At 41.4% G+C, this 18,994-nt stretch overlaps 1 protein-coding gene across 1 annotated transcript in view; it reads right to left on the reverse strand.

Moving 5' to 3' along the window:
* Positions 1-1,641: 1,641 nt before the first annotated feature.
* The window catches only part of GLP1R (glucagon like peptide 1 receptor), a 62,663-nt gene continuing 45,310 nt past the window's right edge, over positions 1,642-18,994 (reverse strand). The window contains exons 8-13 of the mRNA XM_075042935.1: positions 16,368-16,428; positions 12,156-12,225; positions 11,345-11,433; positions 8,331-8,469; positions 7,398-7,439; positions 1,642-2,781 (exon numbers count right to left, since the gene is read on the reverse strand). Coding sequence (XP_074899036.1) covers positions 2,614-2,781; positions 7,398-7,439; positions 8,331-8,469; positions 11,345-11,433; positions 12,156-12,225; positions 16,368-16,428 — 569 coding nt within the window. The 3' untranslated portion in view covers positions 1,642-2,613. The remainder of the gene's footprint in view (positions 2,782-7,397; positions 7,440-8,330; positions 8,470-11,344; positions 11,434-12,155; positions 12,226-16,367; positions 16,429-18,994) is intronic.

Here is an 18,994-nt window from a genome sequence, read left to right on the forward strand (position 1 = left end):
AAAAAAAAAATTCCACCACAACCCTCTGCTTGGGTAAGATCTCACTTTGTCATCTTATTTTTGTCTTGGATTCTAACAAGGCTGAAGTTACAAAGGCAAGTTTGACATCTGATGCTGGAGCTATTCTTGTGGGGCCAAAGCCCTCAGTTCTTAAGTGACCAGAAGGGGCCAAAAAAGCCTAGTAACTCGCATGTCAAACTGTTGAAAGAATCTTGTGACAGCAACTAAGTACAGGCTTGTCACCACACATGTAAATACTATTCCTATGTCTGTCCTCTTTCATTTGTTATGTATACTTTTTCCAGCATAATAGTGAGTAAAACACTTCTGTAACTTCCTATCGTCACAGCAAAACTATCCTCTTGCTAACAGCTGTGCAAGTAGCAAAACCTTTTTGCTAGGTTTGCACTCAACTAAGCAGGGCCCTGGAAAACTAGCACCCACTCATGAATATTCATGAGTGAAATTATTCCCTCCAGTGTGCATTATCATACAGCTGTTAATTTCATCTGTCATTGTGCTGCCTTTTCATCTACTAGTGACTAACTTTATCAGTCTTTTCCTCTTCAAAGCACTTAAGGGTAGATGTTAAATAGAAACATCAAGCATACTGTCTACATACAGGAAGCTAATTAATTAAATTGCAGGACAGCAGTTAACATATGCATGTAGTACTCAGGTATTGTATTGATGGTCACACAACACAGAAGCTAGTTATTAAATTTACAGAAGAACCTGAGGTGCTTGCTTCATTCCAAGGTCAGCTCCGCAACCAATGTTAGGAAGGGAAGGCCTGGAAATGGCCCCTATAGAAGCCAGCGTGCTAAACATACATAAGCCAGCCTGTGAACTGTGGTGGATTTCAACAAACAGGTCTGACTTCCCCCTAGAGTTCAGTTACAAGCATTATAGCAGAAGAAGGTAACCCATCCTCTCTAATTCAATTCTAACCTGATGACTGCAAAACTAATTCACCCTGTTGGCAATGTGGATTCTAATACAATGATTGAATAATCCCATGCAAAGCAATCTAGCTTCAGGCAGGAAAGATGCTGAATTACATCCCAGAATATCCAGTCCACTTTCTTGGCAATGGGGGCTGTGAATGCAAGTGCAAAGAGAGACTTGAAAATTGTTTTTTTTCTCTCTGCTGAGTAGTCTATCTGCTACGCCGTGGAAGTTACTTATTACAAGAAGTCTATGGACAGGGATATTCTCAGAGCTAGTCTTAGCCACCTTGCCTCTTTGTTGTAAAGGGAACCCGAATAACAGCTGAGTAAAGATATGCAAAGCCTGTTATTAAGTGATGCAGTGGATCATGTCCTGCTTGTAAAGGTAGCTCTGTTTTCCCCCAGCAACTCTTCTAAACATCAGGGAGGGTAACATCAATAGCAGTGCAGATGCATTCACTGCAAGAGCCCTCGCAGTTTTAAACAGACAAAAGCCTGCTGAGTTTAGGATAGTGTCGGGGAGGGGGGGAAGGGAATTTTTTGAATCCCGCTGCTGGCAGGCAGGCTGTGGAGGAGGAGGAGGAGGAAGGCAGCCCACCCCGGGCGGGGCGGGAGCTGTCCGCCGTGCTGAACCCGCAGCCCGCTCCAAAGCGGCCTTCCGCTGCCGCGAGAGCAGCGCCTCGGGGGCGTTTCGTGTCAGGAGAAAACGAGCACGGCTGGAGGAAAACCAAAAGTGAGCCCACACTGTGAACTACGGAATCTCTTCCAAGTAGGTGAAGTCTGCTAAGACCAGCTGCGTGTTTGCACCCACAAGAAGCGGAGTATAGCTTAGAAGGAAAATGTCCTCTTGAAGCACAAGTCATTATCCTGTCCCCGTTAACACCTTTGCACTCACTGGAGAGGCAGAGTACCATATAAAATTGGATTGGCTGTGCATTCAGGGGATATTTCCATCCGTGTCAACAGAGATAACACGCAGCTATTAATAGCAGAAGAGGCCCCTACCAGATACTGGGTTTGGTTTATTATTTTCAAGTGAAGTTTAAAAAGAGCAGTCAGAAACGTACACCACACTGCCTGCGGTATTGACAGACACTGGGGATGCTGTTCTGCACCTACTCAGAAAACAGGTAAGCATATTTTCAAATTTAGCTTTGGGAAACTCTTACTACAAACTGATTCTTCCCTAAAATGCATGTTGTGTCCCACAAAGTTCTTTTTTTCTAGAACTGGTGATAGCACCTAACCCTATCCCCATAAAAGTCTAAATGTATTTTTTGGCAATAATCATATTCTGTATCCTTGTAATTTAATCAGTCAATCACTCAGTTCACCCACTCAACAGTAATAAGCCATTGACCCTGTGGTTTCAGACTGGATCAATGCTATGCTTAAGTTTTGGACACCTGGAGGCCTTGTGTGCGAATAGGAAGAAACTCTTTTAACTTACTTTAGACATGATCAATTTTTCCTCTGATGTGTTGATTACATTAGCAGATTGCTTTCCCTAGAAACCTTTGTCCAACAGCCTGCAGGCAATGAGCAGCATATGCTTAAGTTTCTTGCTGGAAATGGCATACTTAAGCCACTTGCTTGGGTATTTAAGGGTTTTCAGGTGTATTATACAGTTCATTGTTCTCAGTCTGATGCACCTGCAGAAATCTTAGCTGAATGTGGCCTGACAAGTGGCAGCGTAGACACTACTGCCTACCGTGCCTCCACTACTGATGCTGTTGGCCGGACACTTCAGAGGTTTCATACTGCTGTCTCTTTGGACATACAGATGTTCCAACCTCCAGCGCTCCCAGCTTTTCCGAAACTCCATCTGAACCTAACACAATCAAAGAAGGAAACAAAAGGAATGAATGTAGAACTAATCAGATCTTCAAATGACTCCATTATAAAAGAGCAAGGAAAAAATAAAGATACCATACTACTGAGAAAAGCTGGCAATACTTTAAACCTGCAATATTGCTTCAAATTATCCAATCATCTCATTAATCCATTGTAGGGTATTCCATATTTAAAATAATGACAGCATTCACTTTTACTTGTAGAAATAAAGCTCTTTTATGCACCAGGAAATCTTATCTTCATTATTTTATTCTAAATTGTATTCAGCTGCAATACTGAACATACTCTATGCCCTACCAGTACTAACAATTAACTTGATTTTGCTTATCAGCCATGAAATGACTGAAAAGACTGGCTTCCTGCTCAATACTGTCACCATAGGTATTCTTAAGAGTTCTGTTTTAACTTCTGTTTTGATTTAAACAGTGTTATGTCTTGGATTATTTTTGTTCTTTGAATATTTACAGGTTTTTTATTCCATAAAAAAATGAAGATTTATTCAGAATGGAAAAACCAACAATTTAGCATGTTAAAGACTGTACTTCCCCCCCTTTTTAAATAGCAATTTACAATATCTCATTCTAGATACTAGCTTTTTTTAAAGCTACAAAATGTGCTCATCCAGTCACAGGTTCTGGGTTACACTGTGTAACCTCTGTACTCATCTGGAAGTTTATCCAGGGTCTTGTAACTGCTAAACAAGAACAGAATTTAGATCTTCCTGTTCCACGGACAAAGTTCTTGCCACTTGACTGAAGTAAGAACCTCCATTAGCTTTTAACACGTAAGGCAGAGGACATAAAATTGAACCTTTTTTACTCTAGAAAAAGGCAGGAGTGCAGCTACAGAAATTGATTCATTATGGTATGTACTTCAGCCTGGAAGTAAATTCACTATAGATGGGTCACTCAAGTGAGCCTTCTCTGGGGAGTTCCTTTTTGTTTCCTTTTAAGGGTCCAGTACTGAGCACCAAGAGACTGAATAGGTTGATAGCAGTTCCAGCGCAGGCTTGTCATCATACCCAGGCTGCTGAAACCTTCATACTCTGAGGGAAACATCCTAGGGAACCAGCTGCTGTATGTCTTCTCTGCTTGTTCAATGAAAAACTGAATCTGGGAGGCAGCCCTAAAAAAGGAGCAAAGCCTTACATAACCAATTGTCTTCCCTTGGTGGTTACCTCTAGCAGTGCTTGTCAGCTCTGGGCTACAGCCCTTGTACTGAATACTGTCCTGGTGGGAACCAGCTGCATCTCTGCATTTCTAACAACAGAATCTGTCCCTCCGGTATCGCAACAAAATGGGTCAGAAGGAAAGATGCTGAGATAGAAGCTTCTGTTTTACCATGATAACTGTGGGTCATTGTGTCAAAAGCTGCACAAAGACACCAGAAAAAGACAGTATGTCTGTCATAGCTTGGCATAGAAGAATGAGGGAGAACAGCCTGATAAAGACAGAAATGAAACAGTGAGATGCAGGGACTATACTGTCTGCAGGAGAAGAATTGACCGTATTACCACCCCAGTACTTGCTACCTTTGGTGGGCATGGAAAACAGCTGGTTTAATAGGCAGCACTGGGAAAAAGCAGTTGTAGACATTTACAGGCAGATCCTGAAAGAAAGCATGAACCTACTTACTGACAGAATAAGTCAACGAGTAATAGAAATAGGTATGTCAGAATCAATCAATCAAAGGGAGGAAATGAGTCTTCAGTCTGGCTGGACATGACAGGCTGTATCCTAGATCTACGATACAAATAGCCTGCAAGACTGAGATGAAGTGAATGAGAAGACCTGAGCAAAAGACTATAGGAATGGATCTGAATAACAGAATATTAGTTTTCTCTCCAGAGATTAGGAAAAGGGTAAAGAACAGCTCTGCTGTCCATGTTGAACTGAGTTTTTTGCCTAGACGGCTGTGAATAGGGAATAGGTTAAGATTTATTTTGTAAAGAGACAGCTCTTGAGCACGCAAGATCTACAGATCTTTCAGCAAAATAATTAGCCTAGTAACTTCCATGTGTGGATAAGATGCCCCAGAAATAAGCTATACAGGGAAAAGGGAACCAAGAACAAAGCTCCCATGAGAAAGGGGATGAAGGAAAATTTTTATGTAGAGTATTTTGAAAGAGAAAGGGAAGAGGTATGAGAACTTGGAAAAGATGGTCATGGGGGTTAAAGGTGGAGAAGGCTTCTCACAGAGAGCAGCTGATTGGGCTTAATGCAGCTAATGGGCAAGGGTGTTGAGAATGTGGCAATGAATCTGGAATCTGATTACAAAAAAGTTCAACTTTGGCAAAAAAGCATCTCAACAAATCATAGTGAAAGGAAAATAGGTCTGAAACAGGATGGAATGGAGCTGGTGGAGGCATTCAACCAGTAGTCTGTATAGAGAATGAAAAGAGGGAAGATTAGGCAATAATAAAAAAAAAAATAAAAATCAGGAGTTCTGGAGTCAGGACAGATTCTTTAAGGTAGAAGGGAGTGACGTGTACTTCCATTGTGATAGGAAGGAGGCAAAAAGGAGAAGCAAGACTACAGAGAATGAAACCCAAACCAGCTGAAACTAATTCTGGTGGAAAGAGGCAGCATCTCTGTGGTTTAGAATATTTCTTATAGAAAGCATCACTAACTGCAGATAAACTGGTCATATTAAGCCCAGCTCATTTTGCAAAAAACGTTGGTGATAACAGGCAATCTAATGAGACCATGCTGTTGGCTTCAGAGCAGTATCAGAAAAAATCTAAAATCTTTCAGGTGAAATATAACTGAAATAGGAACATATTTTAATGTTTTTCCATAAGTAGATACTAGAAAAGGACATTAATATCACTTCTAGCTTCATTTCTACTCTTGATCTGGCACCAGGACTTGCAAAAAACTTTCATTCTATATGGTTAAGAAAAAAGAAAAGGAGTTAATGGGTCACAGATAAAAATAAAAATAGAGACCATATTGCAAACAAGGATAGTCTTTGGGCACATATAGTCTGTCAGAAGAAAAACAGTTTCTCATTTAGTTCAGGAAAGAAATAGAAGAGACTTGACCTAATCAATCTCTTTACATGGATTTATTTTATAGATGCTGATGGCTGGGCTTTACAAAATCCTTCTCCCTTCTAGCAAGAGTTTGAACAAGCAGAATAATTCATCCTAGATTGTCTGCCAGCTTTCTGTGAAGCTGAGCACATCATGGTTAGATTTTACGAATTACATTACAAAGGCAAGAGAACTATAGCAACAAGAGATTTGGAGGACCTCTTAGAAATGTAGGTAGGCTACTCCATAGTAAGTTCCCTCAAATGAAACAAGCCTACCTGTTTCAGGGTTTGTAATAAAGTTTAGGCTGTGATGTAACTTTGCCCTTGTATCACATGGAGGAAATTATTGGGCATTGCTCATGAGAGGCCTGGCTGCAGCTGCACAGAGGATGTATGAGCAAAGGCCAAAGTGAATCAAAAGAAATACATGATGCACCAGCAAAGGGTGCTGCATTTTAGGACTGAAGTACACCTGTAAAGCTGTACAAGGGATTTGAAACAAATATTGTCTAATTCATGCTTGAGCAAAGCCTGCTGCTACCCACCTCTTACTTTTCTAAGTAGTACAATTAACACATTCACTTAAACAAAATCTTACCCACAAGCTACAAAAGTGAAGTCTCCTGCAGGGCTTAATTCAGGTGCCTGCTGCTTTTCTGTTGACTCCAGCCTGGCCATAATGACACAAGTAGAACATTTTTCCATTGATTCCAATTCCTTGATGAGGCCTATCTCTCAATAGCTGATCTTGAATTACCGTGTCATGTTTAAAAGTAGATTTAGCATGAATGTAAAACACATTGACGTGCATTGAACTTAATAATGGGCTGCCAAATTAGTAGTGTTTGCTTCCTTTGAAAACCTGGCTGCTGACTGAAGGAATAATAATAATCACTTAGAAGGTAATATGAAAGATTCCTGCAATAGTGAAACAGAGTAATACTCTTTGCCCCAACAGGGCTGGGATTCAGCAGAAGCCATAGAAGATGGTACTTGCAATCAATTAACTCAAAGCCCTGGCTACACTTCTTCTGGGCCTGTGGGAGAGCTCACCACTCCACGAAGTTCAGTTTGAATGAGAGAGCAATGATGTCTTCAAGTAGCTGGGCCACAGGGAAACCAAACGAAACTGAACTAAATGGCCATTAGCCAAGAGGACTCTCCAACCTCACCAGCCAGCTGAGCTCAGTTCTCAGAGTAAAACGGGCTCTACTCTGACATTCACCAACACAAGCAAGCAGCTCTATGAGACAGATTAAGAAGAGCAGCTATAATTCTTAATAAAGGAAAAGCTCCAGCAGTGCAAACTATACAATTGTGAGCAAGACAACTTGCAAGATTTCATGTCTGCAAATAGTGGCCCTGAATTATACTGCCTGAATTCCTTCCAACAACATTTGTCTGAGGACTTATCCTGTGTAGCTGTACAGAGAAGGGTCTGTAAAAAAAGTAAAAGTCCTGAGCAAGGACAGTTTAGCAGTTCAAGATGATTTTTAATTTCCTTTTCCTATAGTGAATGCTGATAAGGCAAACTGGAACAACTAGCATCTCTCTTACCTCATTATTGATGAAACAGTAGAGAATTGCAACCATCAGCCCCTGAAATCAACAAAAACAAGAAGAGCAGTGAGCAGAGCAGTTTCCTTGCTTTGCCAAACAAACATGCAGAGGGCTAGAGGCTCTACACTGGCATGTCCCATAGAAGACTGAAAGATGGAGACAATTTGTGGTCCCTGGCAGCTCTGATGGCAGAGGATAGGTTTGACCAAACTATGTCTCAAAGCACATGATCTTAGGAAAAATGAGTTACTGTTTTCTTCAACCTATTATTTTTTTATAAAGATTCCTTTTCCCTTCTTTTTCCTTACCTGGTTTCAAGTTATAAACTCTTCGTAAGTGAACAATTCATAGGGATCTTAAATACAGCTCTGTGCTTGATAAACAGAAAATGAGTGGGTGAGCAGGGAAACTAGAAGAGTAACTATTCCCTTAGAAAATGAGACTCTTTTGAAAACGCCTTACCTAAGGCAACAGCTAAATAAAAATCACAGTAAACCTACATCCTCCTCACATGCAGTTACAGCTGTACACAGCTACCTTTCACAGCACAGATTTTCCAAGGAGTATCAAAAACACTGGAGAAAGCACAACATTTGCTTTCAGCAATGCCATTATACAATTACAGAAAATCACAATTTCATTATTGCCTTGACGTGTCCCATAGGAAGTAGATATTAATACATGGGTAGGAATACCAGTTTATTGTAGCATATTTAAGACACTGAAAATAAATTAAGTGACACTAACATCTAAGTTGACTATTAAAAATTAGTCCTCATACTTTCCCTTCCACTGTCATAATCATGTAATATCCAGTGCTAAATTGAGAAATAAAAAGAACAGGGAACATGCAATGAATGAGAGAGAAAGCAGGTCCCCAAACAGCAGTCAAAAAATATCTCATGCGCATGGGTACAGTGTGAGTGCTACCTGGAAGGAAGCAAAGGAGAGCTCAGTAAAAAGTTTCACAAAGCGCAGCGTCCCTCTGGCATGCTCGTCAGTAATAAAGGCAAAGATGACCTCATGGGTCCCCAGCAGTGGGATCAGAGTTAACGTAGACTTAGCCAGCCTAAGATCACAAAGAAAGAAAAAAAATACAATGCCACTGAGTAGATCATTCTTGATCCCAACGATCACTGGGAGTCACTGTTTTTGCATTCCGCTTCTGACACACTGTCAACTTAGGTAAGTCACTACATCACTTTGTGTTGCAGGGTCCTCCTCCAGAGGCTGCAGGAAAAAAAAAATCCTCAAAATAACCTTAGTAGGTTTCAACATGCCACTCCATTGCAGACCACTTGCTGCTGAGAGCAAAGCTCTGTATTCAGCTACTGGCTGTATTTCACCTGGAAAATCTTCCAAACTCAGGAGGAGGCCATGTGCTTTCTTGTACCTGAGATGTCTTCTCGTGTATCCTTTTCCCCATCTGTAAGTGGGAAAGATGACCAAAACCTACCTTGTTGATAGCCTGAAAGAAACAACCTATCAATAGTTGGAATCTTTTAAAAATACCCTGGCAAATGGAGGAGTACTTGCTATTCCTTCCCACATCTGAGGTGTGTTAAATCTTCAAAACACTGTGACTAACCACAAATGCAGAACACATTGTAGAAACAGTTAAACTGTCTTAAAAGTGAGCAATCACTCTGTGATTTAAATGGCAAGTTCAAAGACACAGCTAGCAAAGGAAAAAAAGACAAACTAACCTGAAATAAAACATTTTTCAGCTGTGAGAGAGCAATGCTCAGGGATAGAACAACAGGAAAACATTCACAAGAATGGTCCTTAACTCTCTTTTGATAGACATACGTGCTAGTCACTCAAGAGCATAATGAAAGATACCTGAGCCTCACATGGGAGTTTATAGGGCTATCCTGGGCCACAGAAACCATCAACATCTCACAACAACATGTCTTGAGACAGTTTGGTAGATACAAAATCACTCAACTAGCAGGGCTGTCAGTAGATCTTGTGTGCCCTCCTAAGGCTGTTGGCTGCTATTCTGAATCATGTAATCATTCAGACTGGAAGGGACCTCTGGAAGTCTCTGGTCCAACTCCAGTTCACAGCAGGTTGGTTACTCAGGGCTGTGTCCAGCCAAGTTTTGAGTATCTCCAAGGTCCTCCACAGCCCCTCTGGGCCTCTCTTCCAGCGACCAACCACACTCACTGTGAATTTTTTTTTCACCTCTGACATGCAATTGGAATTTCTCTTGCTGTAACTTGTAACCTTATTCTTTCATTATGCACCTCTGAAAAGTGTCCATCTCCATCTCCTATATAACCACCATTAGGTAGCTGAAAACTGCAATTAAACCCTTGCTTAGTCTTCTGTTCTCCAGACTGAATAAACCCAGTTTTCACCACCTCCTTCTATGTCACCTGGTCCAGCCCCTGAACTAGCTTGGTGAAAAACTGATACAAGTCCCATGGGGTTGGAGGGACAGGACACACTGTCTTTCTTGTACTGGGGAACTTCAACCTGGACATCAGAAGCAGTCTCACAAGTGCTAAATGGAGGGGATGGTTGACCTTCTGGCTATGCTCTTGCTAGTGCAGCCCAGGATGCAGTCAGCCTACGCTGTCACAAGGGCACACTGCTGAATCATTGTCTTCCAGCATCCCTGGGTCTGTAAAGTTGCTTTCTCCCCAGTCAGTGGTCATCCTATACTTCTGCATGGGTTTATTACATACCAAGTGCAAGGCTCCTGTCAGCCCATCCACTGGCCTGCCAATGTCCTGTATACACAAGGACCAAGGGCTGGTGAATCACAGCAAGTATTGAAATTGAGCAGTTTACACATACAGGTAAGCAGAAACGCAGATCTCTATGGATCTAGGCAGACCATTGCATTAGAAGTGGGACTTGTTTAAACAAGCAGCTTACCAGCAAGTCTTGTGATGGAGGCTCTGCTCCACCACCACCTGCCTGAGATAAGAGGTAGAAGTGGGAGGCTGACACTGAAGTGGCTCTGGACACACCACTTGCATAAAAAAGGGGAGTTGTGTAGGTGTACAGCAATACCCTAGCTTATTTCATGAATGCTAATTGTTCTAGATGGGATATTTGGAGAGCTCTGCCTTAAACAGGAAGCCATACAAAGTGCTATGAAAAGGCTTCCTGGGTAATTAAGACCTCCCTAAAAAAAATCCTTTCCCTGAGCAAGGGGAGAAGTTTCTCCACAACTCCAGTCCTTCTGCAGAGAGAAGGGATTTGCTGCCATACTGAACAGTGAGCTCGCTCTCTTTGTCAAATGAATGAACAACAAGAGACAGGTGAAGGAAAGACTGGCCTGAGAGCAAAACACTTTCCTCCTTTCTATACACAAATGTATCTAAGCTAGTGACTTTCTAGGGCACCTAGACTGGTCCTTGTTTAAAACAACACATTCTAATACAGCATTTCTGTCTTCCCTCCACCCAAAATTTTTTCCACTGTCTTTGAGCAGAAAAGAAGGGGGGGACAAAAAATTCTGATACAGGAATCTCTGACTACTGGTCTTGTTATCATCAGAAGCATACCAACGAACTGAACTCTTTTGGTTAAAAGACTTCCCCCCAAAGCTTCTGGCTATAACCACCAACCTCCAGACAGACCACAAAGACTATAGTCTTCATCCATGAAGAAGGCTGTGTTGCTGGCTAAATACTTTTCTGATAAAGCCTTTCTGTTTACACAGCAGATTTTTGAACATGCAACATGAAGAAATTAATGTACATGCACGTCTGAGAAATGGCTCACCTGCATCAAACCTTCCTGCTGCTCGCAGAAGTCATGAGGGCAAGGGTTTTCTCCCCTGACAGTAAATTTACAGTCAGACTTTTAAATGGCTTCAAGCCATCAGAACTGGAAAATCCTACCTTTGTCAATCCATTCCTTTCATGTACCTCCTTGCCTACTTCCACTTTGATGGGCATGAAGTGTCAGACCACCATATGACATACCTGCATTTTATGTCAGTTTTACACATCAGATTAGCCTGTAGTTTGGAGATGATGATGCATATAACTCTGATAAAGATCAGGAAATTTACCTGGAGAAATGAAAAAAAGATTTATATCATTATCAAGAAACATGTGTGCTTAAGTGTTCAAAAAAGCTGGTTTGTGTATGCATGTGTAGGTCCCTGTGCATCCTGCTACTCTGCAGCTACAGAATTTGCCATGGAACTCAACTCCTTGCTAAGGAACTGTGCTCTAAATACATTCTCTATGAGTGCCCAAATCACCTTTGAAAATGCAGGCACTTCACTAAACAAAGCAGGGGAGCTTACGTACATCTCTGGGGAGTCAGACATAGTAAAGGTGTGGGCTGGCCCATTTGCCTTGTCTGGAGATCTGAGACTGACACAGTATTGTGGCTGCAGAACATGGCATTTCTCCACACCATTTGTTGCTCTTCTGTAGCCCAATACCTGGAACACTATCTTGTGCCTCCCTGTACCACCTGCCATAGCTTTCTGCACACAGGGGAGTTCACTGGATTGCTATGGCATGCTGTTTTGTTATCATGTGCTGCCACTGCAACATGACAACATGTGGCCAAATTAAACAAATAAAATGCTAGTTGGGAATTCCAGTGACAGAAACCAATTTGGTTTCATAAAATCACATTTCTGAATGAAAATGTCAATACCCTCAAAGGTTATTAGCCTTTGGACATGCACAACAGCCATATGCACATCTGCTCTTTGTACTATATCATGTCCTATTCTCCTGGAAATCTGCCAGCTCGCTGCATGTGCCCCATACTCACCCCAATGGCAATGAGAATGGGCAGTCTGATGATTAACCAGTAATTCATGTTATAGTTTCTGGTCCAGCAACTGGGATGATGGCAAAAAGAAGGGTACAAGAAGAAAAAGCTTCAGTACATTACTAAAATCTCCCGCTTTTCATTCTGTCACAGCAATGCAGATGGAAAACAATATTGAGGACTAGATACCAGGAAAGCACATCATGCTGACATGGAAAGAGATGCAGTTGCTTCTTAGAAACACTGAATGCTTTGTACTGTTGCAGCTATCATAATCCAACTGGGTACTACTTGCCAGCCTTTCTTGTCCACTAATGGCTAGCTGTCCTCCACAATTTGCTATGAATTATCATCAGTTAATTGTGAAGATTTACTCCATTAAAACCAAGGTCAAATTTGTCATGTGGCTGAAAGGAGATTGGGGGAGTCTGAGTCAGACTGTTCCTGCGTGGTTCCTAGCCTCCACTTTCTGCATTATTTTTTATTGCTCTTCAGTCTCCAGTGTCAGGTCGTTTTATTATTTAACTGTTAGCTCTTTATCCCATTACCTACCATCACTTTTCTTGTATCAATATTTAGATCAGTCGTCTATTTTATTTGTCCTTATTAAGGCAGCAAACTCCAGCTCCTTCAGTGTATATGTACAGGTTTTGGACCCAAAGGGAGTTTTAAAACTTGTAAGCAAGTAAAATCAAAGATGGGGGCAATAGTTCCCAACTTCTGTTGGCCAGCTGAGCCCTCTGCCAAGTAAGTAACATGCTGCAGGCAATATAATATTTCACTGTCCCCATAAGTCTCATTTTAGCTTTTTAAATTCCTGTGTCCTTGAGCAATATTGGAGAACAATCACAAGAAAAGTGATGCCTGAAAGCCACAGTTTCGGATCACTGGTTCAAAGTGAACTTTACACTGGGGGGTTTGTACATCTACTTCTTTTAAGTCCCACCCTGGCCACAGCCAGCCACCACCGACTGTATGATGGGCCATGTGTGCACACAACGGCCCGGGTGTTGGGGTAGCGTTCATATGCCACTTCCCTTGTTGCCACAGAGACAGCATTCTTAATATTTCTATGAAATAACTTTGTTAGCCTCCTGCCAAATTGCTCAGCATTACTCAAAAGCAACAGTCATCAGTAAAGCCAGCAGGCATAAAACTATGAAACAGCACTACAGAAAACATAGGTTCCTTCACAAAACAAGTTTTTCTTCATCTCCAAATCTCATCTGCCAAAACATATACATGCTCAATTTTCCTTAAGGTTTCTTAACAGGCCTATGAAACTTCAGCTTGGGTGATGTTGGTGGAGAGTAAACCCTCCCCAACCTTGTAATGGGACAGTCAACCTGAGAGAAACTAGCAAAACGTGCAGCACGTGGAAAGGATCCATGCTACAACAACACACCCACACATGCTCACATACTGGAGAGGAAAGTGAAGCACCTTGGCTGTGGCAATTCCACATTCCCTTGCAGGTACTACAAGCCTGGGAAGGGCTCAGGATTTCATTTTGCCTTTCAATCTCAGTTTAATGCATATAACAAGCATATTATTGCAACCAGCAGCTCCACAACCTACAAATCAATTGTATTTTAGATACCAGAGAAAAAGGTGTACATATTGTATGCAGTCAGCATACCTGAGCTGCAATCTGAGTAACAGAAGAACTTCTTAATTGGTACACGTGACTGGGAGCCAGCTTCATGGAGCCTTTAAAATTAATTTTATTTGAACCTCTCAAGACCAGCGGGATAATAGGCATGGCTGGAAGTGGAGTTCTAATTTTCTGACTAGCTGCAGTGGAAGCAGAGGCAATTTTAAAATTTCCTGATAATGACAGAGGCTGAGAAATGATTCTTTACATTAACTCTGCTACATTTCTCTGTGTATTAATTTGCTTCCTGTAGCACACAGCAGTTTTAGCTACTTTTAAATTTATACAAATATGTGCAATAAAAAAGCCATTACAGCCCAATTAAAGTGTCACAGCTATTAAAGTGCCCAGAAAATAAAATTGATAGATCTGTACATGATCTCTTGTCCATTTGTGCTTTCTGGGATTGCCACACTGACAAATACACCAACATCTACTGTGACTGGGATCTATCCCTGCAGTTTGCTTAGCACCACTCAGAAGATGCTTGGCAACTAATGGCTTCAGAGCTGTGAAGAGAGAATTGGTCCAGTGAAACAAATGCTACTGGTAAGTTTCTGCCTTTGCTTACCAATCTGGTATGCTTTTTCTAAAAATGAAAACACTAAATTTTTACCTTGAAGAACAGCTGAATGGCTCCATTTTTTAAAAAAGTTTGTAGGCTGGCTAGCTTGCTGCCATAATTAGTTGCAGATAGAAACAAAGATGTGTAAGTATCAGCTCTTTAGGCACAGTCCAATAACTAAGAAGTACAGCTTGCCTTTAGTTTTATTTGTAATCTAGACAAAGTCTTTTTCAATAGCTCAACTTTTTAAAACAGCAGCTGCTTTCTAAAGGAGTTTACACGTGCACACGTAAGGGAAGAAGGAGCCAGTCTCCAAGTAAGTCTTGCAGGCTTCAGTCCTTCATTCAAATGGCTACGTTCACAGGACTGCCTCAAATTCCCAGCCCTGACCACATTTACTTCCAGTCATTCCTCATAGCCAGGGAAGTACTTAAGTCACAAATGAAATTTAGAGCCCGCTGCACATCCATGGTGACAGCGCTATGGCAAACAGCAAGAAAGATATCCCTGGCTGCTCCAGCAAATGCCCGCCCAAGGCACAGAAATCTTGCCTTTCAGAGAAGCTGCTACATGTGGTTATTTATTGCTGTATTTTACAAATATTTATACAAGATTTAGAAAATTCAATAAGGTGCAAAATTGCCCCTTTTAAGGTCCGCTGAAGGCAGTGAGTGACAGTTTTCCTTAATAGAAAACATAAATCAGCTCTGAGCACTACATAATGTAGGAGGCTCAGCATGAACACTTTGAATACATTTTCTACATCAATGGGAAGATATGTCCACAGAATGTCGCCTGTTCAGAGGCCGTGTGTTGTCTATACCTATTCTGGCAATTTCAACAAAACTTGCAATACATCAGTACAGCCACAATCTTGCTACAGAATATTATCAAGTCAACCTTGAAAAGGAAAGTCAGAAAATCCTAGCATTGCTTAAGCCAGAAAAGGCAGCTTTGACTGAACTTGTTCAGTACTATGAAAGACACTAAAAAAACCCTGGTTCTTAATACTCAGGAACACCAGAAAAAAGTCTGGGGGTGGCTCTGACTACACTGAATTTTCACATTGCAGCATCTCTCCAGCAAGGATTGCGTTGGGGGGTGGGGGGGATTGGAAAAAAAAAAAAAGAAAAAAGAAAAAAAAGAAAAAAGAACTCCCTCTACAAAAGTGCTGGCTAGGTTGTTGGGAAACTAAGTAAGAGGAAGACCCAATAAATAGTATGTTTAGAATAAAAAGGAAATAGCATAAAGTTATTTATTTCATCACAAAGAAAGCTACCCAAATATTTCCAGGCAGTCACTGTCACTAAGAAGAGGAAGCCACTTTCCTCCCTTTTGTTTTTTAAAAAACAAAGCAACAAACCACAATGCTATTTGGTACACAAAGCATATATAAAGGCAATTTTTCAGAACAGCCACTAAGGTAAAAGTGGACAAAAAGTATGTTGTGTTTTGCAGCAGTCTTGTGTATGGTATAGTTGACTTCAGCAAGACTAACGTAAGCAGACAGAGAATGGGCCTTTATTTTAAGAAGATCTAAATAACAGAAGTTTTAACAAGAACAGGTAATCACATATCTGCTGCTAGGCATAAGCTAACCACTACAAATCAGAGGCAGAATCCTGTGGGAGGTTTTTGCCTTCCTCAGAAGCACAACTGTAAAGGCTACTGCCAAAGGCACGGTATCAGGAGCGGTCTTGGTTGGGTATGATGACTTCTACTGTTGATAATGTAACTACAGAAAAACAAAACATACCTTTCCTTGACCTGCAAAAAGATAGATTCATTCAGACATGCAGAAAGTTCTGATCAGAAAGAAACATATGCTCCTTTCTGAAATCTTACGCGAGACCTTCAGACAAAACGGAAGCAATTATGTGAGGTTTCAGCACATTACCAAAGCAAACCACACTGACCAGAAAGCAAACATTGACCTGCTGGTGCACACATACAGCACAAACGAGGTAGCTAGAAAAATCAGAACTAAACCAACCCCTCATCTTCATAAAGGTACTTGACAGTTCCCCAGAGGATAACAAACAGCATTGGCACACCTGGGAAGAAAGGAGACAAGGTTGACACTGACATTGAGAGACAGGGAAAAGCAGAGAGAAGGACAAACCCCCCACATAATGACAAGCAACATGATTAACTGGTGGCAAGGTTGCAGCTCCTGCCCAGCGCAGATGGCTGTCAATGGTAGGAGGAATCTAACCTGCAAGTAACTAATGGATGTAACTCACTTTGTCTGGACCCCCACCTAGCTCCTAATAGGCATGAAAAATGAACAACAGACCATCACCCCCATACTTGGTATATGCCAGCTTTTCCATGGAAAGTTTCACAGAGTGGCCAAGGGAACGAAATTTCTGGAAGCTGTGCTAGCCTCTATAATCACGCTAGAGGGGAGCGTAGTGTGCTCTGACTGGAGCCTTTCCATCCACATTCCTGCCTGTGGGTCAGCTACACTGTATTCAGGCAGCACCAAGCTCAGGCTGTCTCTTGGCATCAGGCTGGAGTACACTCATCCCCACGTACCCCCAACAGCAAAGGGGACCATGGGCACACGACACATAGCAAGCATGCTCAGGCCTCCCCTGCCAAGAAGTCCCAACTTGGGGCTGCGGTACTGGCATGGACTTGAGCAGCTGCAGCAAAGACAGCAGATGTATCTGGTCTTAGGAAGAGACTTGGTCCTATGCTTACCTGACACTGGGTGTGCTACAGTTGGTCAGTTTATCTAGGTTGTAAAGGGAAGAGAGAAAAGCCAAATAAGCTGGCAGCCATTACTTGCTTTACAATGTCAAAGGCTCTCAAATTAATTTATTTCATTTATGAAATGCCTAGGTCTTGAAAAATAATTTTAAAGTGTGTCTACCAACTAATACTCAATACAGGGAATGCCAAAAAAGCCCACAAGGAAGGAAAGCACATTGAGACTCAATGAGCAGGATGAGGAATTTCTGCCTAAGGATGAATCAAGATGGTCTAATTCCTCTGTGTACCTCCTTGGACAGTGTCTGATGATGTATGTACGTTGTATAGGAAGGGCAACATTTAACGTGCTTTGTTATTCCATTCTTAAGAACCAATATGGTAAGGGACCATAAGAACATCAGTGTGCAACAGTAAGCACTGCACAGGGCAAATACACAGTTCCTGACAGCAGAAGCCACAGGGAAATTGGTGATCTCTTGCAGTCCAAAAATCTACAAGCAGTATCTGTAACTGGTCTTATCTATAAAAACCTTCTGTCTTGTTGTACTGTATTCTTTCTCTAGTAACAGAATAGCTAAATACTACAGGCACAAAGACCAATTAATTCTCCTTAATCAGTTAAAGAAAAAGAGAGAATAAAGAGCAGCAAGAAAAAAAATACCAATAATTAGAATAATAGCAAAGATAATTAATTGAGTGAGATCATTGGGGCAAGTGGTTGAACATGTTCCATGGATGTACTTGATACTGAGAGTACACAATATTTTGGGAGCAAAGTTACTGAGAACTCCATGCTGCCTTGATAGTGGCATAAGAGATTAAGAACAGGCTCATTACAAATCACTTCCAAACACAAATGAGCCTTTGATTCAGAGAAACTAATTACAGTTTGAATTATTCCTTTCTTGACTTTGCTGAGAATTAAGATATCTTAATATGAAACTTACAGGATAAGACACGAACACTGGGAGTACAAAGGTGGAGGGAACTGATATATCGAGTGATAACGATAACGATTTGTGGATATCTCCATCTTCTGGATACGTCAGAAATCTCTCCATATTTAATCACATTACTTGACATTTGAATTGAGAATCTGATATTAATATTATATTTCAAAAGAGCCTAGCTAGAGAGAGGCTGGTATTATTGAACTGCATCAGTATCCTGCTATGCAAGTGTTATACAAATTAATAGGCAGCATGTACAAGGTGACTTGTTCAACATCCTCTGCCCACTCCCACTTGTGATGCAGGCCCCTGGTGCCTTAGTGTTGCAACACCATCAGTCACGTTATTTTCCATGCTAGCAATACACATTTAATCTGAGACACAAGGACTTAACAGTGCAATACATACACGTAAGCTTTGAATGTCACTGCAAATTCTACATGCATACCATCTGACATCTACCAAATTCACAAAGTCTTGTCCTAAGAAATGGGTGGCTCTGAACACTGTCTGGGACACACTCTCAGCAGATGGGAATGCATCCAGTTTTCCAAAGCCCTAGTCAAGATCTAAAGAGGAGGCTGCCCCAAGAACATTCCATAATCCACCTCAAAGTCTGCAGAAGTCATTCACAACAGCAAAAGAGCAAGTCTGCAGCACCTCTGCAATAACTGTAGTTTGCAAGGATCACTGAGGCTCTCCATAGATTAATTTACAATCTTGATACCTAAATAACCTGCATTAATTGTCACAAATGCAAATATTATTCTGGTTACTTCATTCAGTCAAGAGAAGTTTGGCTGACTTGAGCAGGCAGTGGAAGCAAACTGTATACAATTCCTTGAATAAACTCTACAGATGACAATCATTCATTAACAGAATCAGCATTGTGTTCCAGTCCTGGGCTCCCAACATGCAGCTGTTTTGGTGCATCTGACTTTCAGTCCTACAC

Source organism: Buteo buteo, chromosome 12 (genome assembly GCF_964188355.1).
Source record: "Buteo buteo chromosome 12, bButBut1.hap1.1, whole genome shotgun sequence".
NCBI classification, from domain to species: domain Eukaryota; kingdom Metazoa; phylum Chordata; class Aves; order Accipitriformes; family Accipitridae; genus Buteo; species Buteo buteo.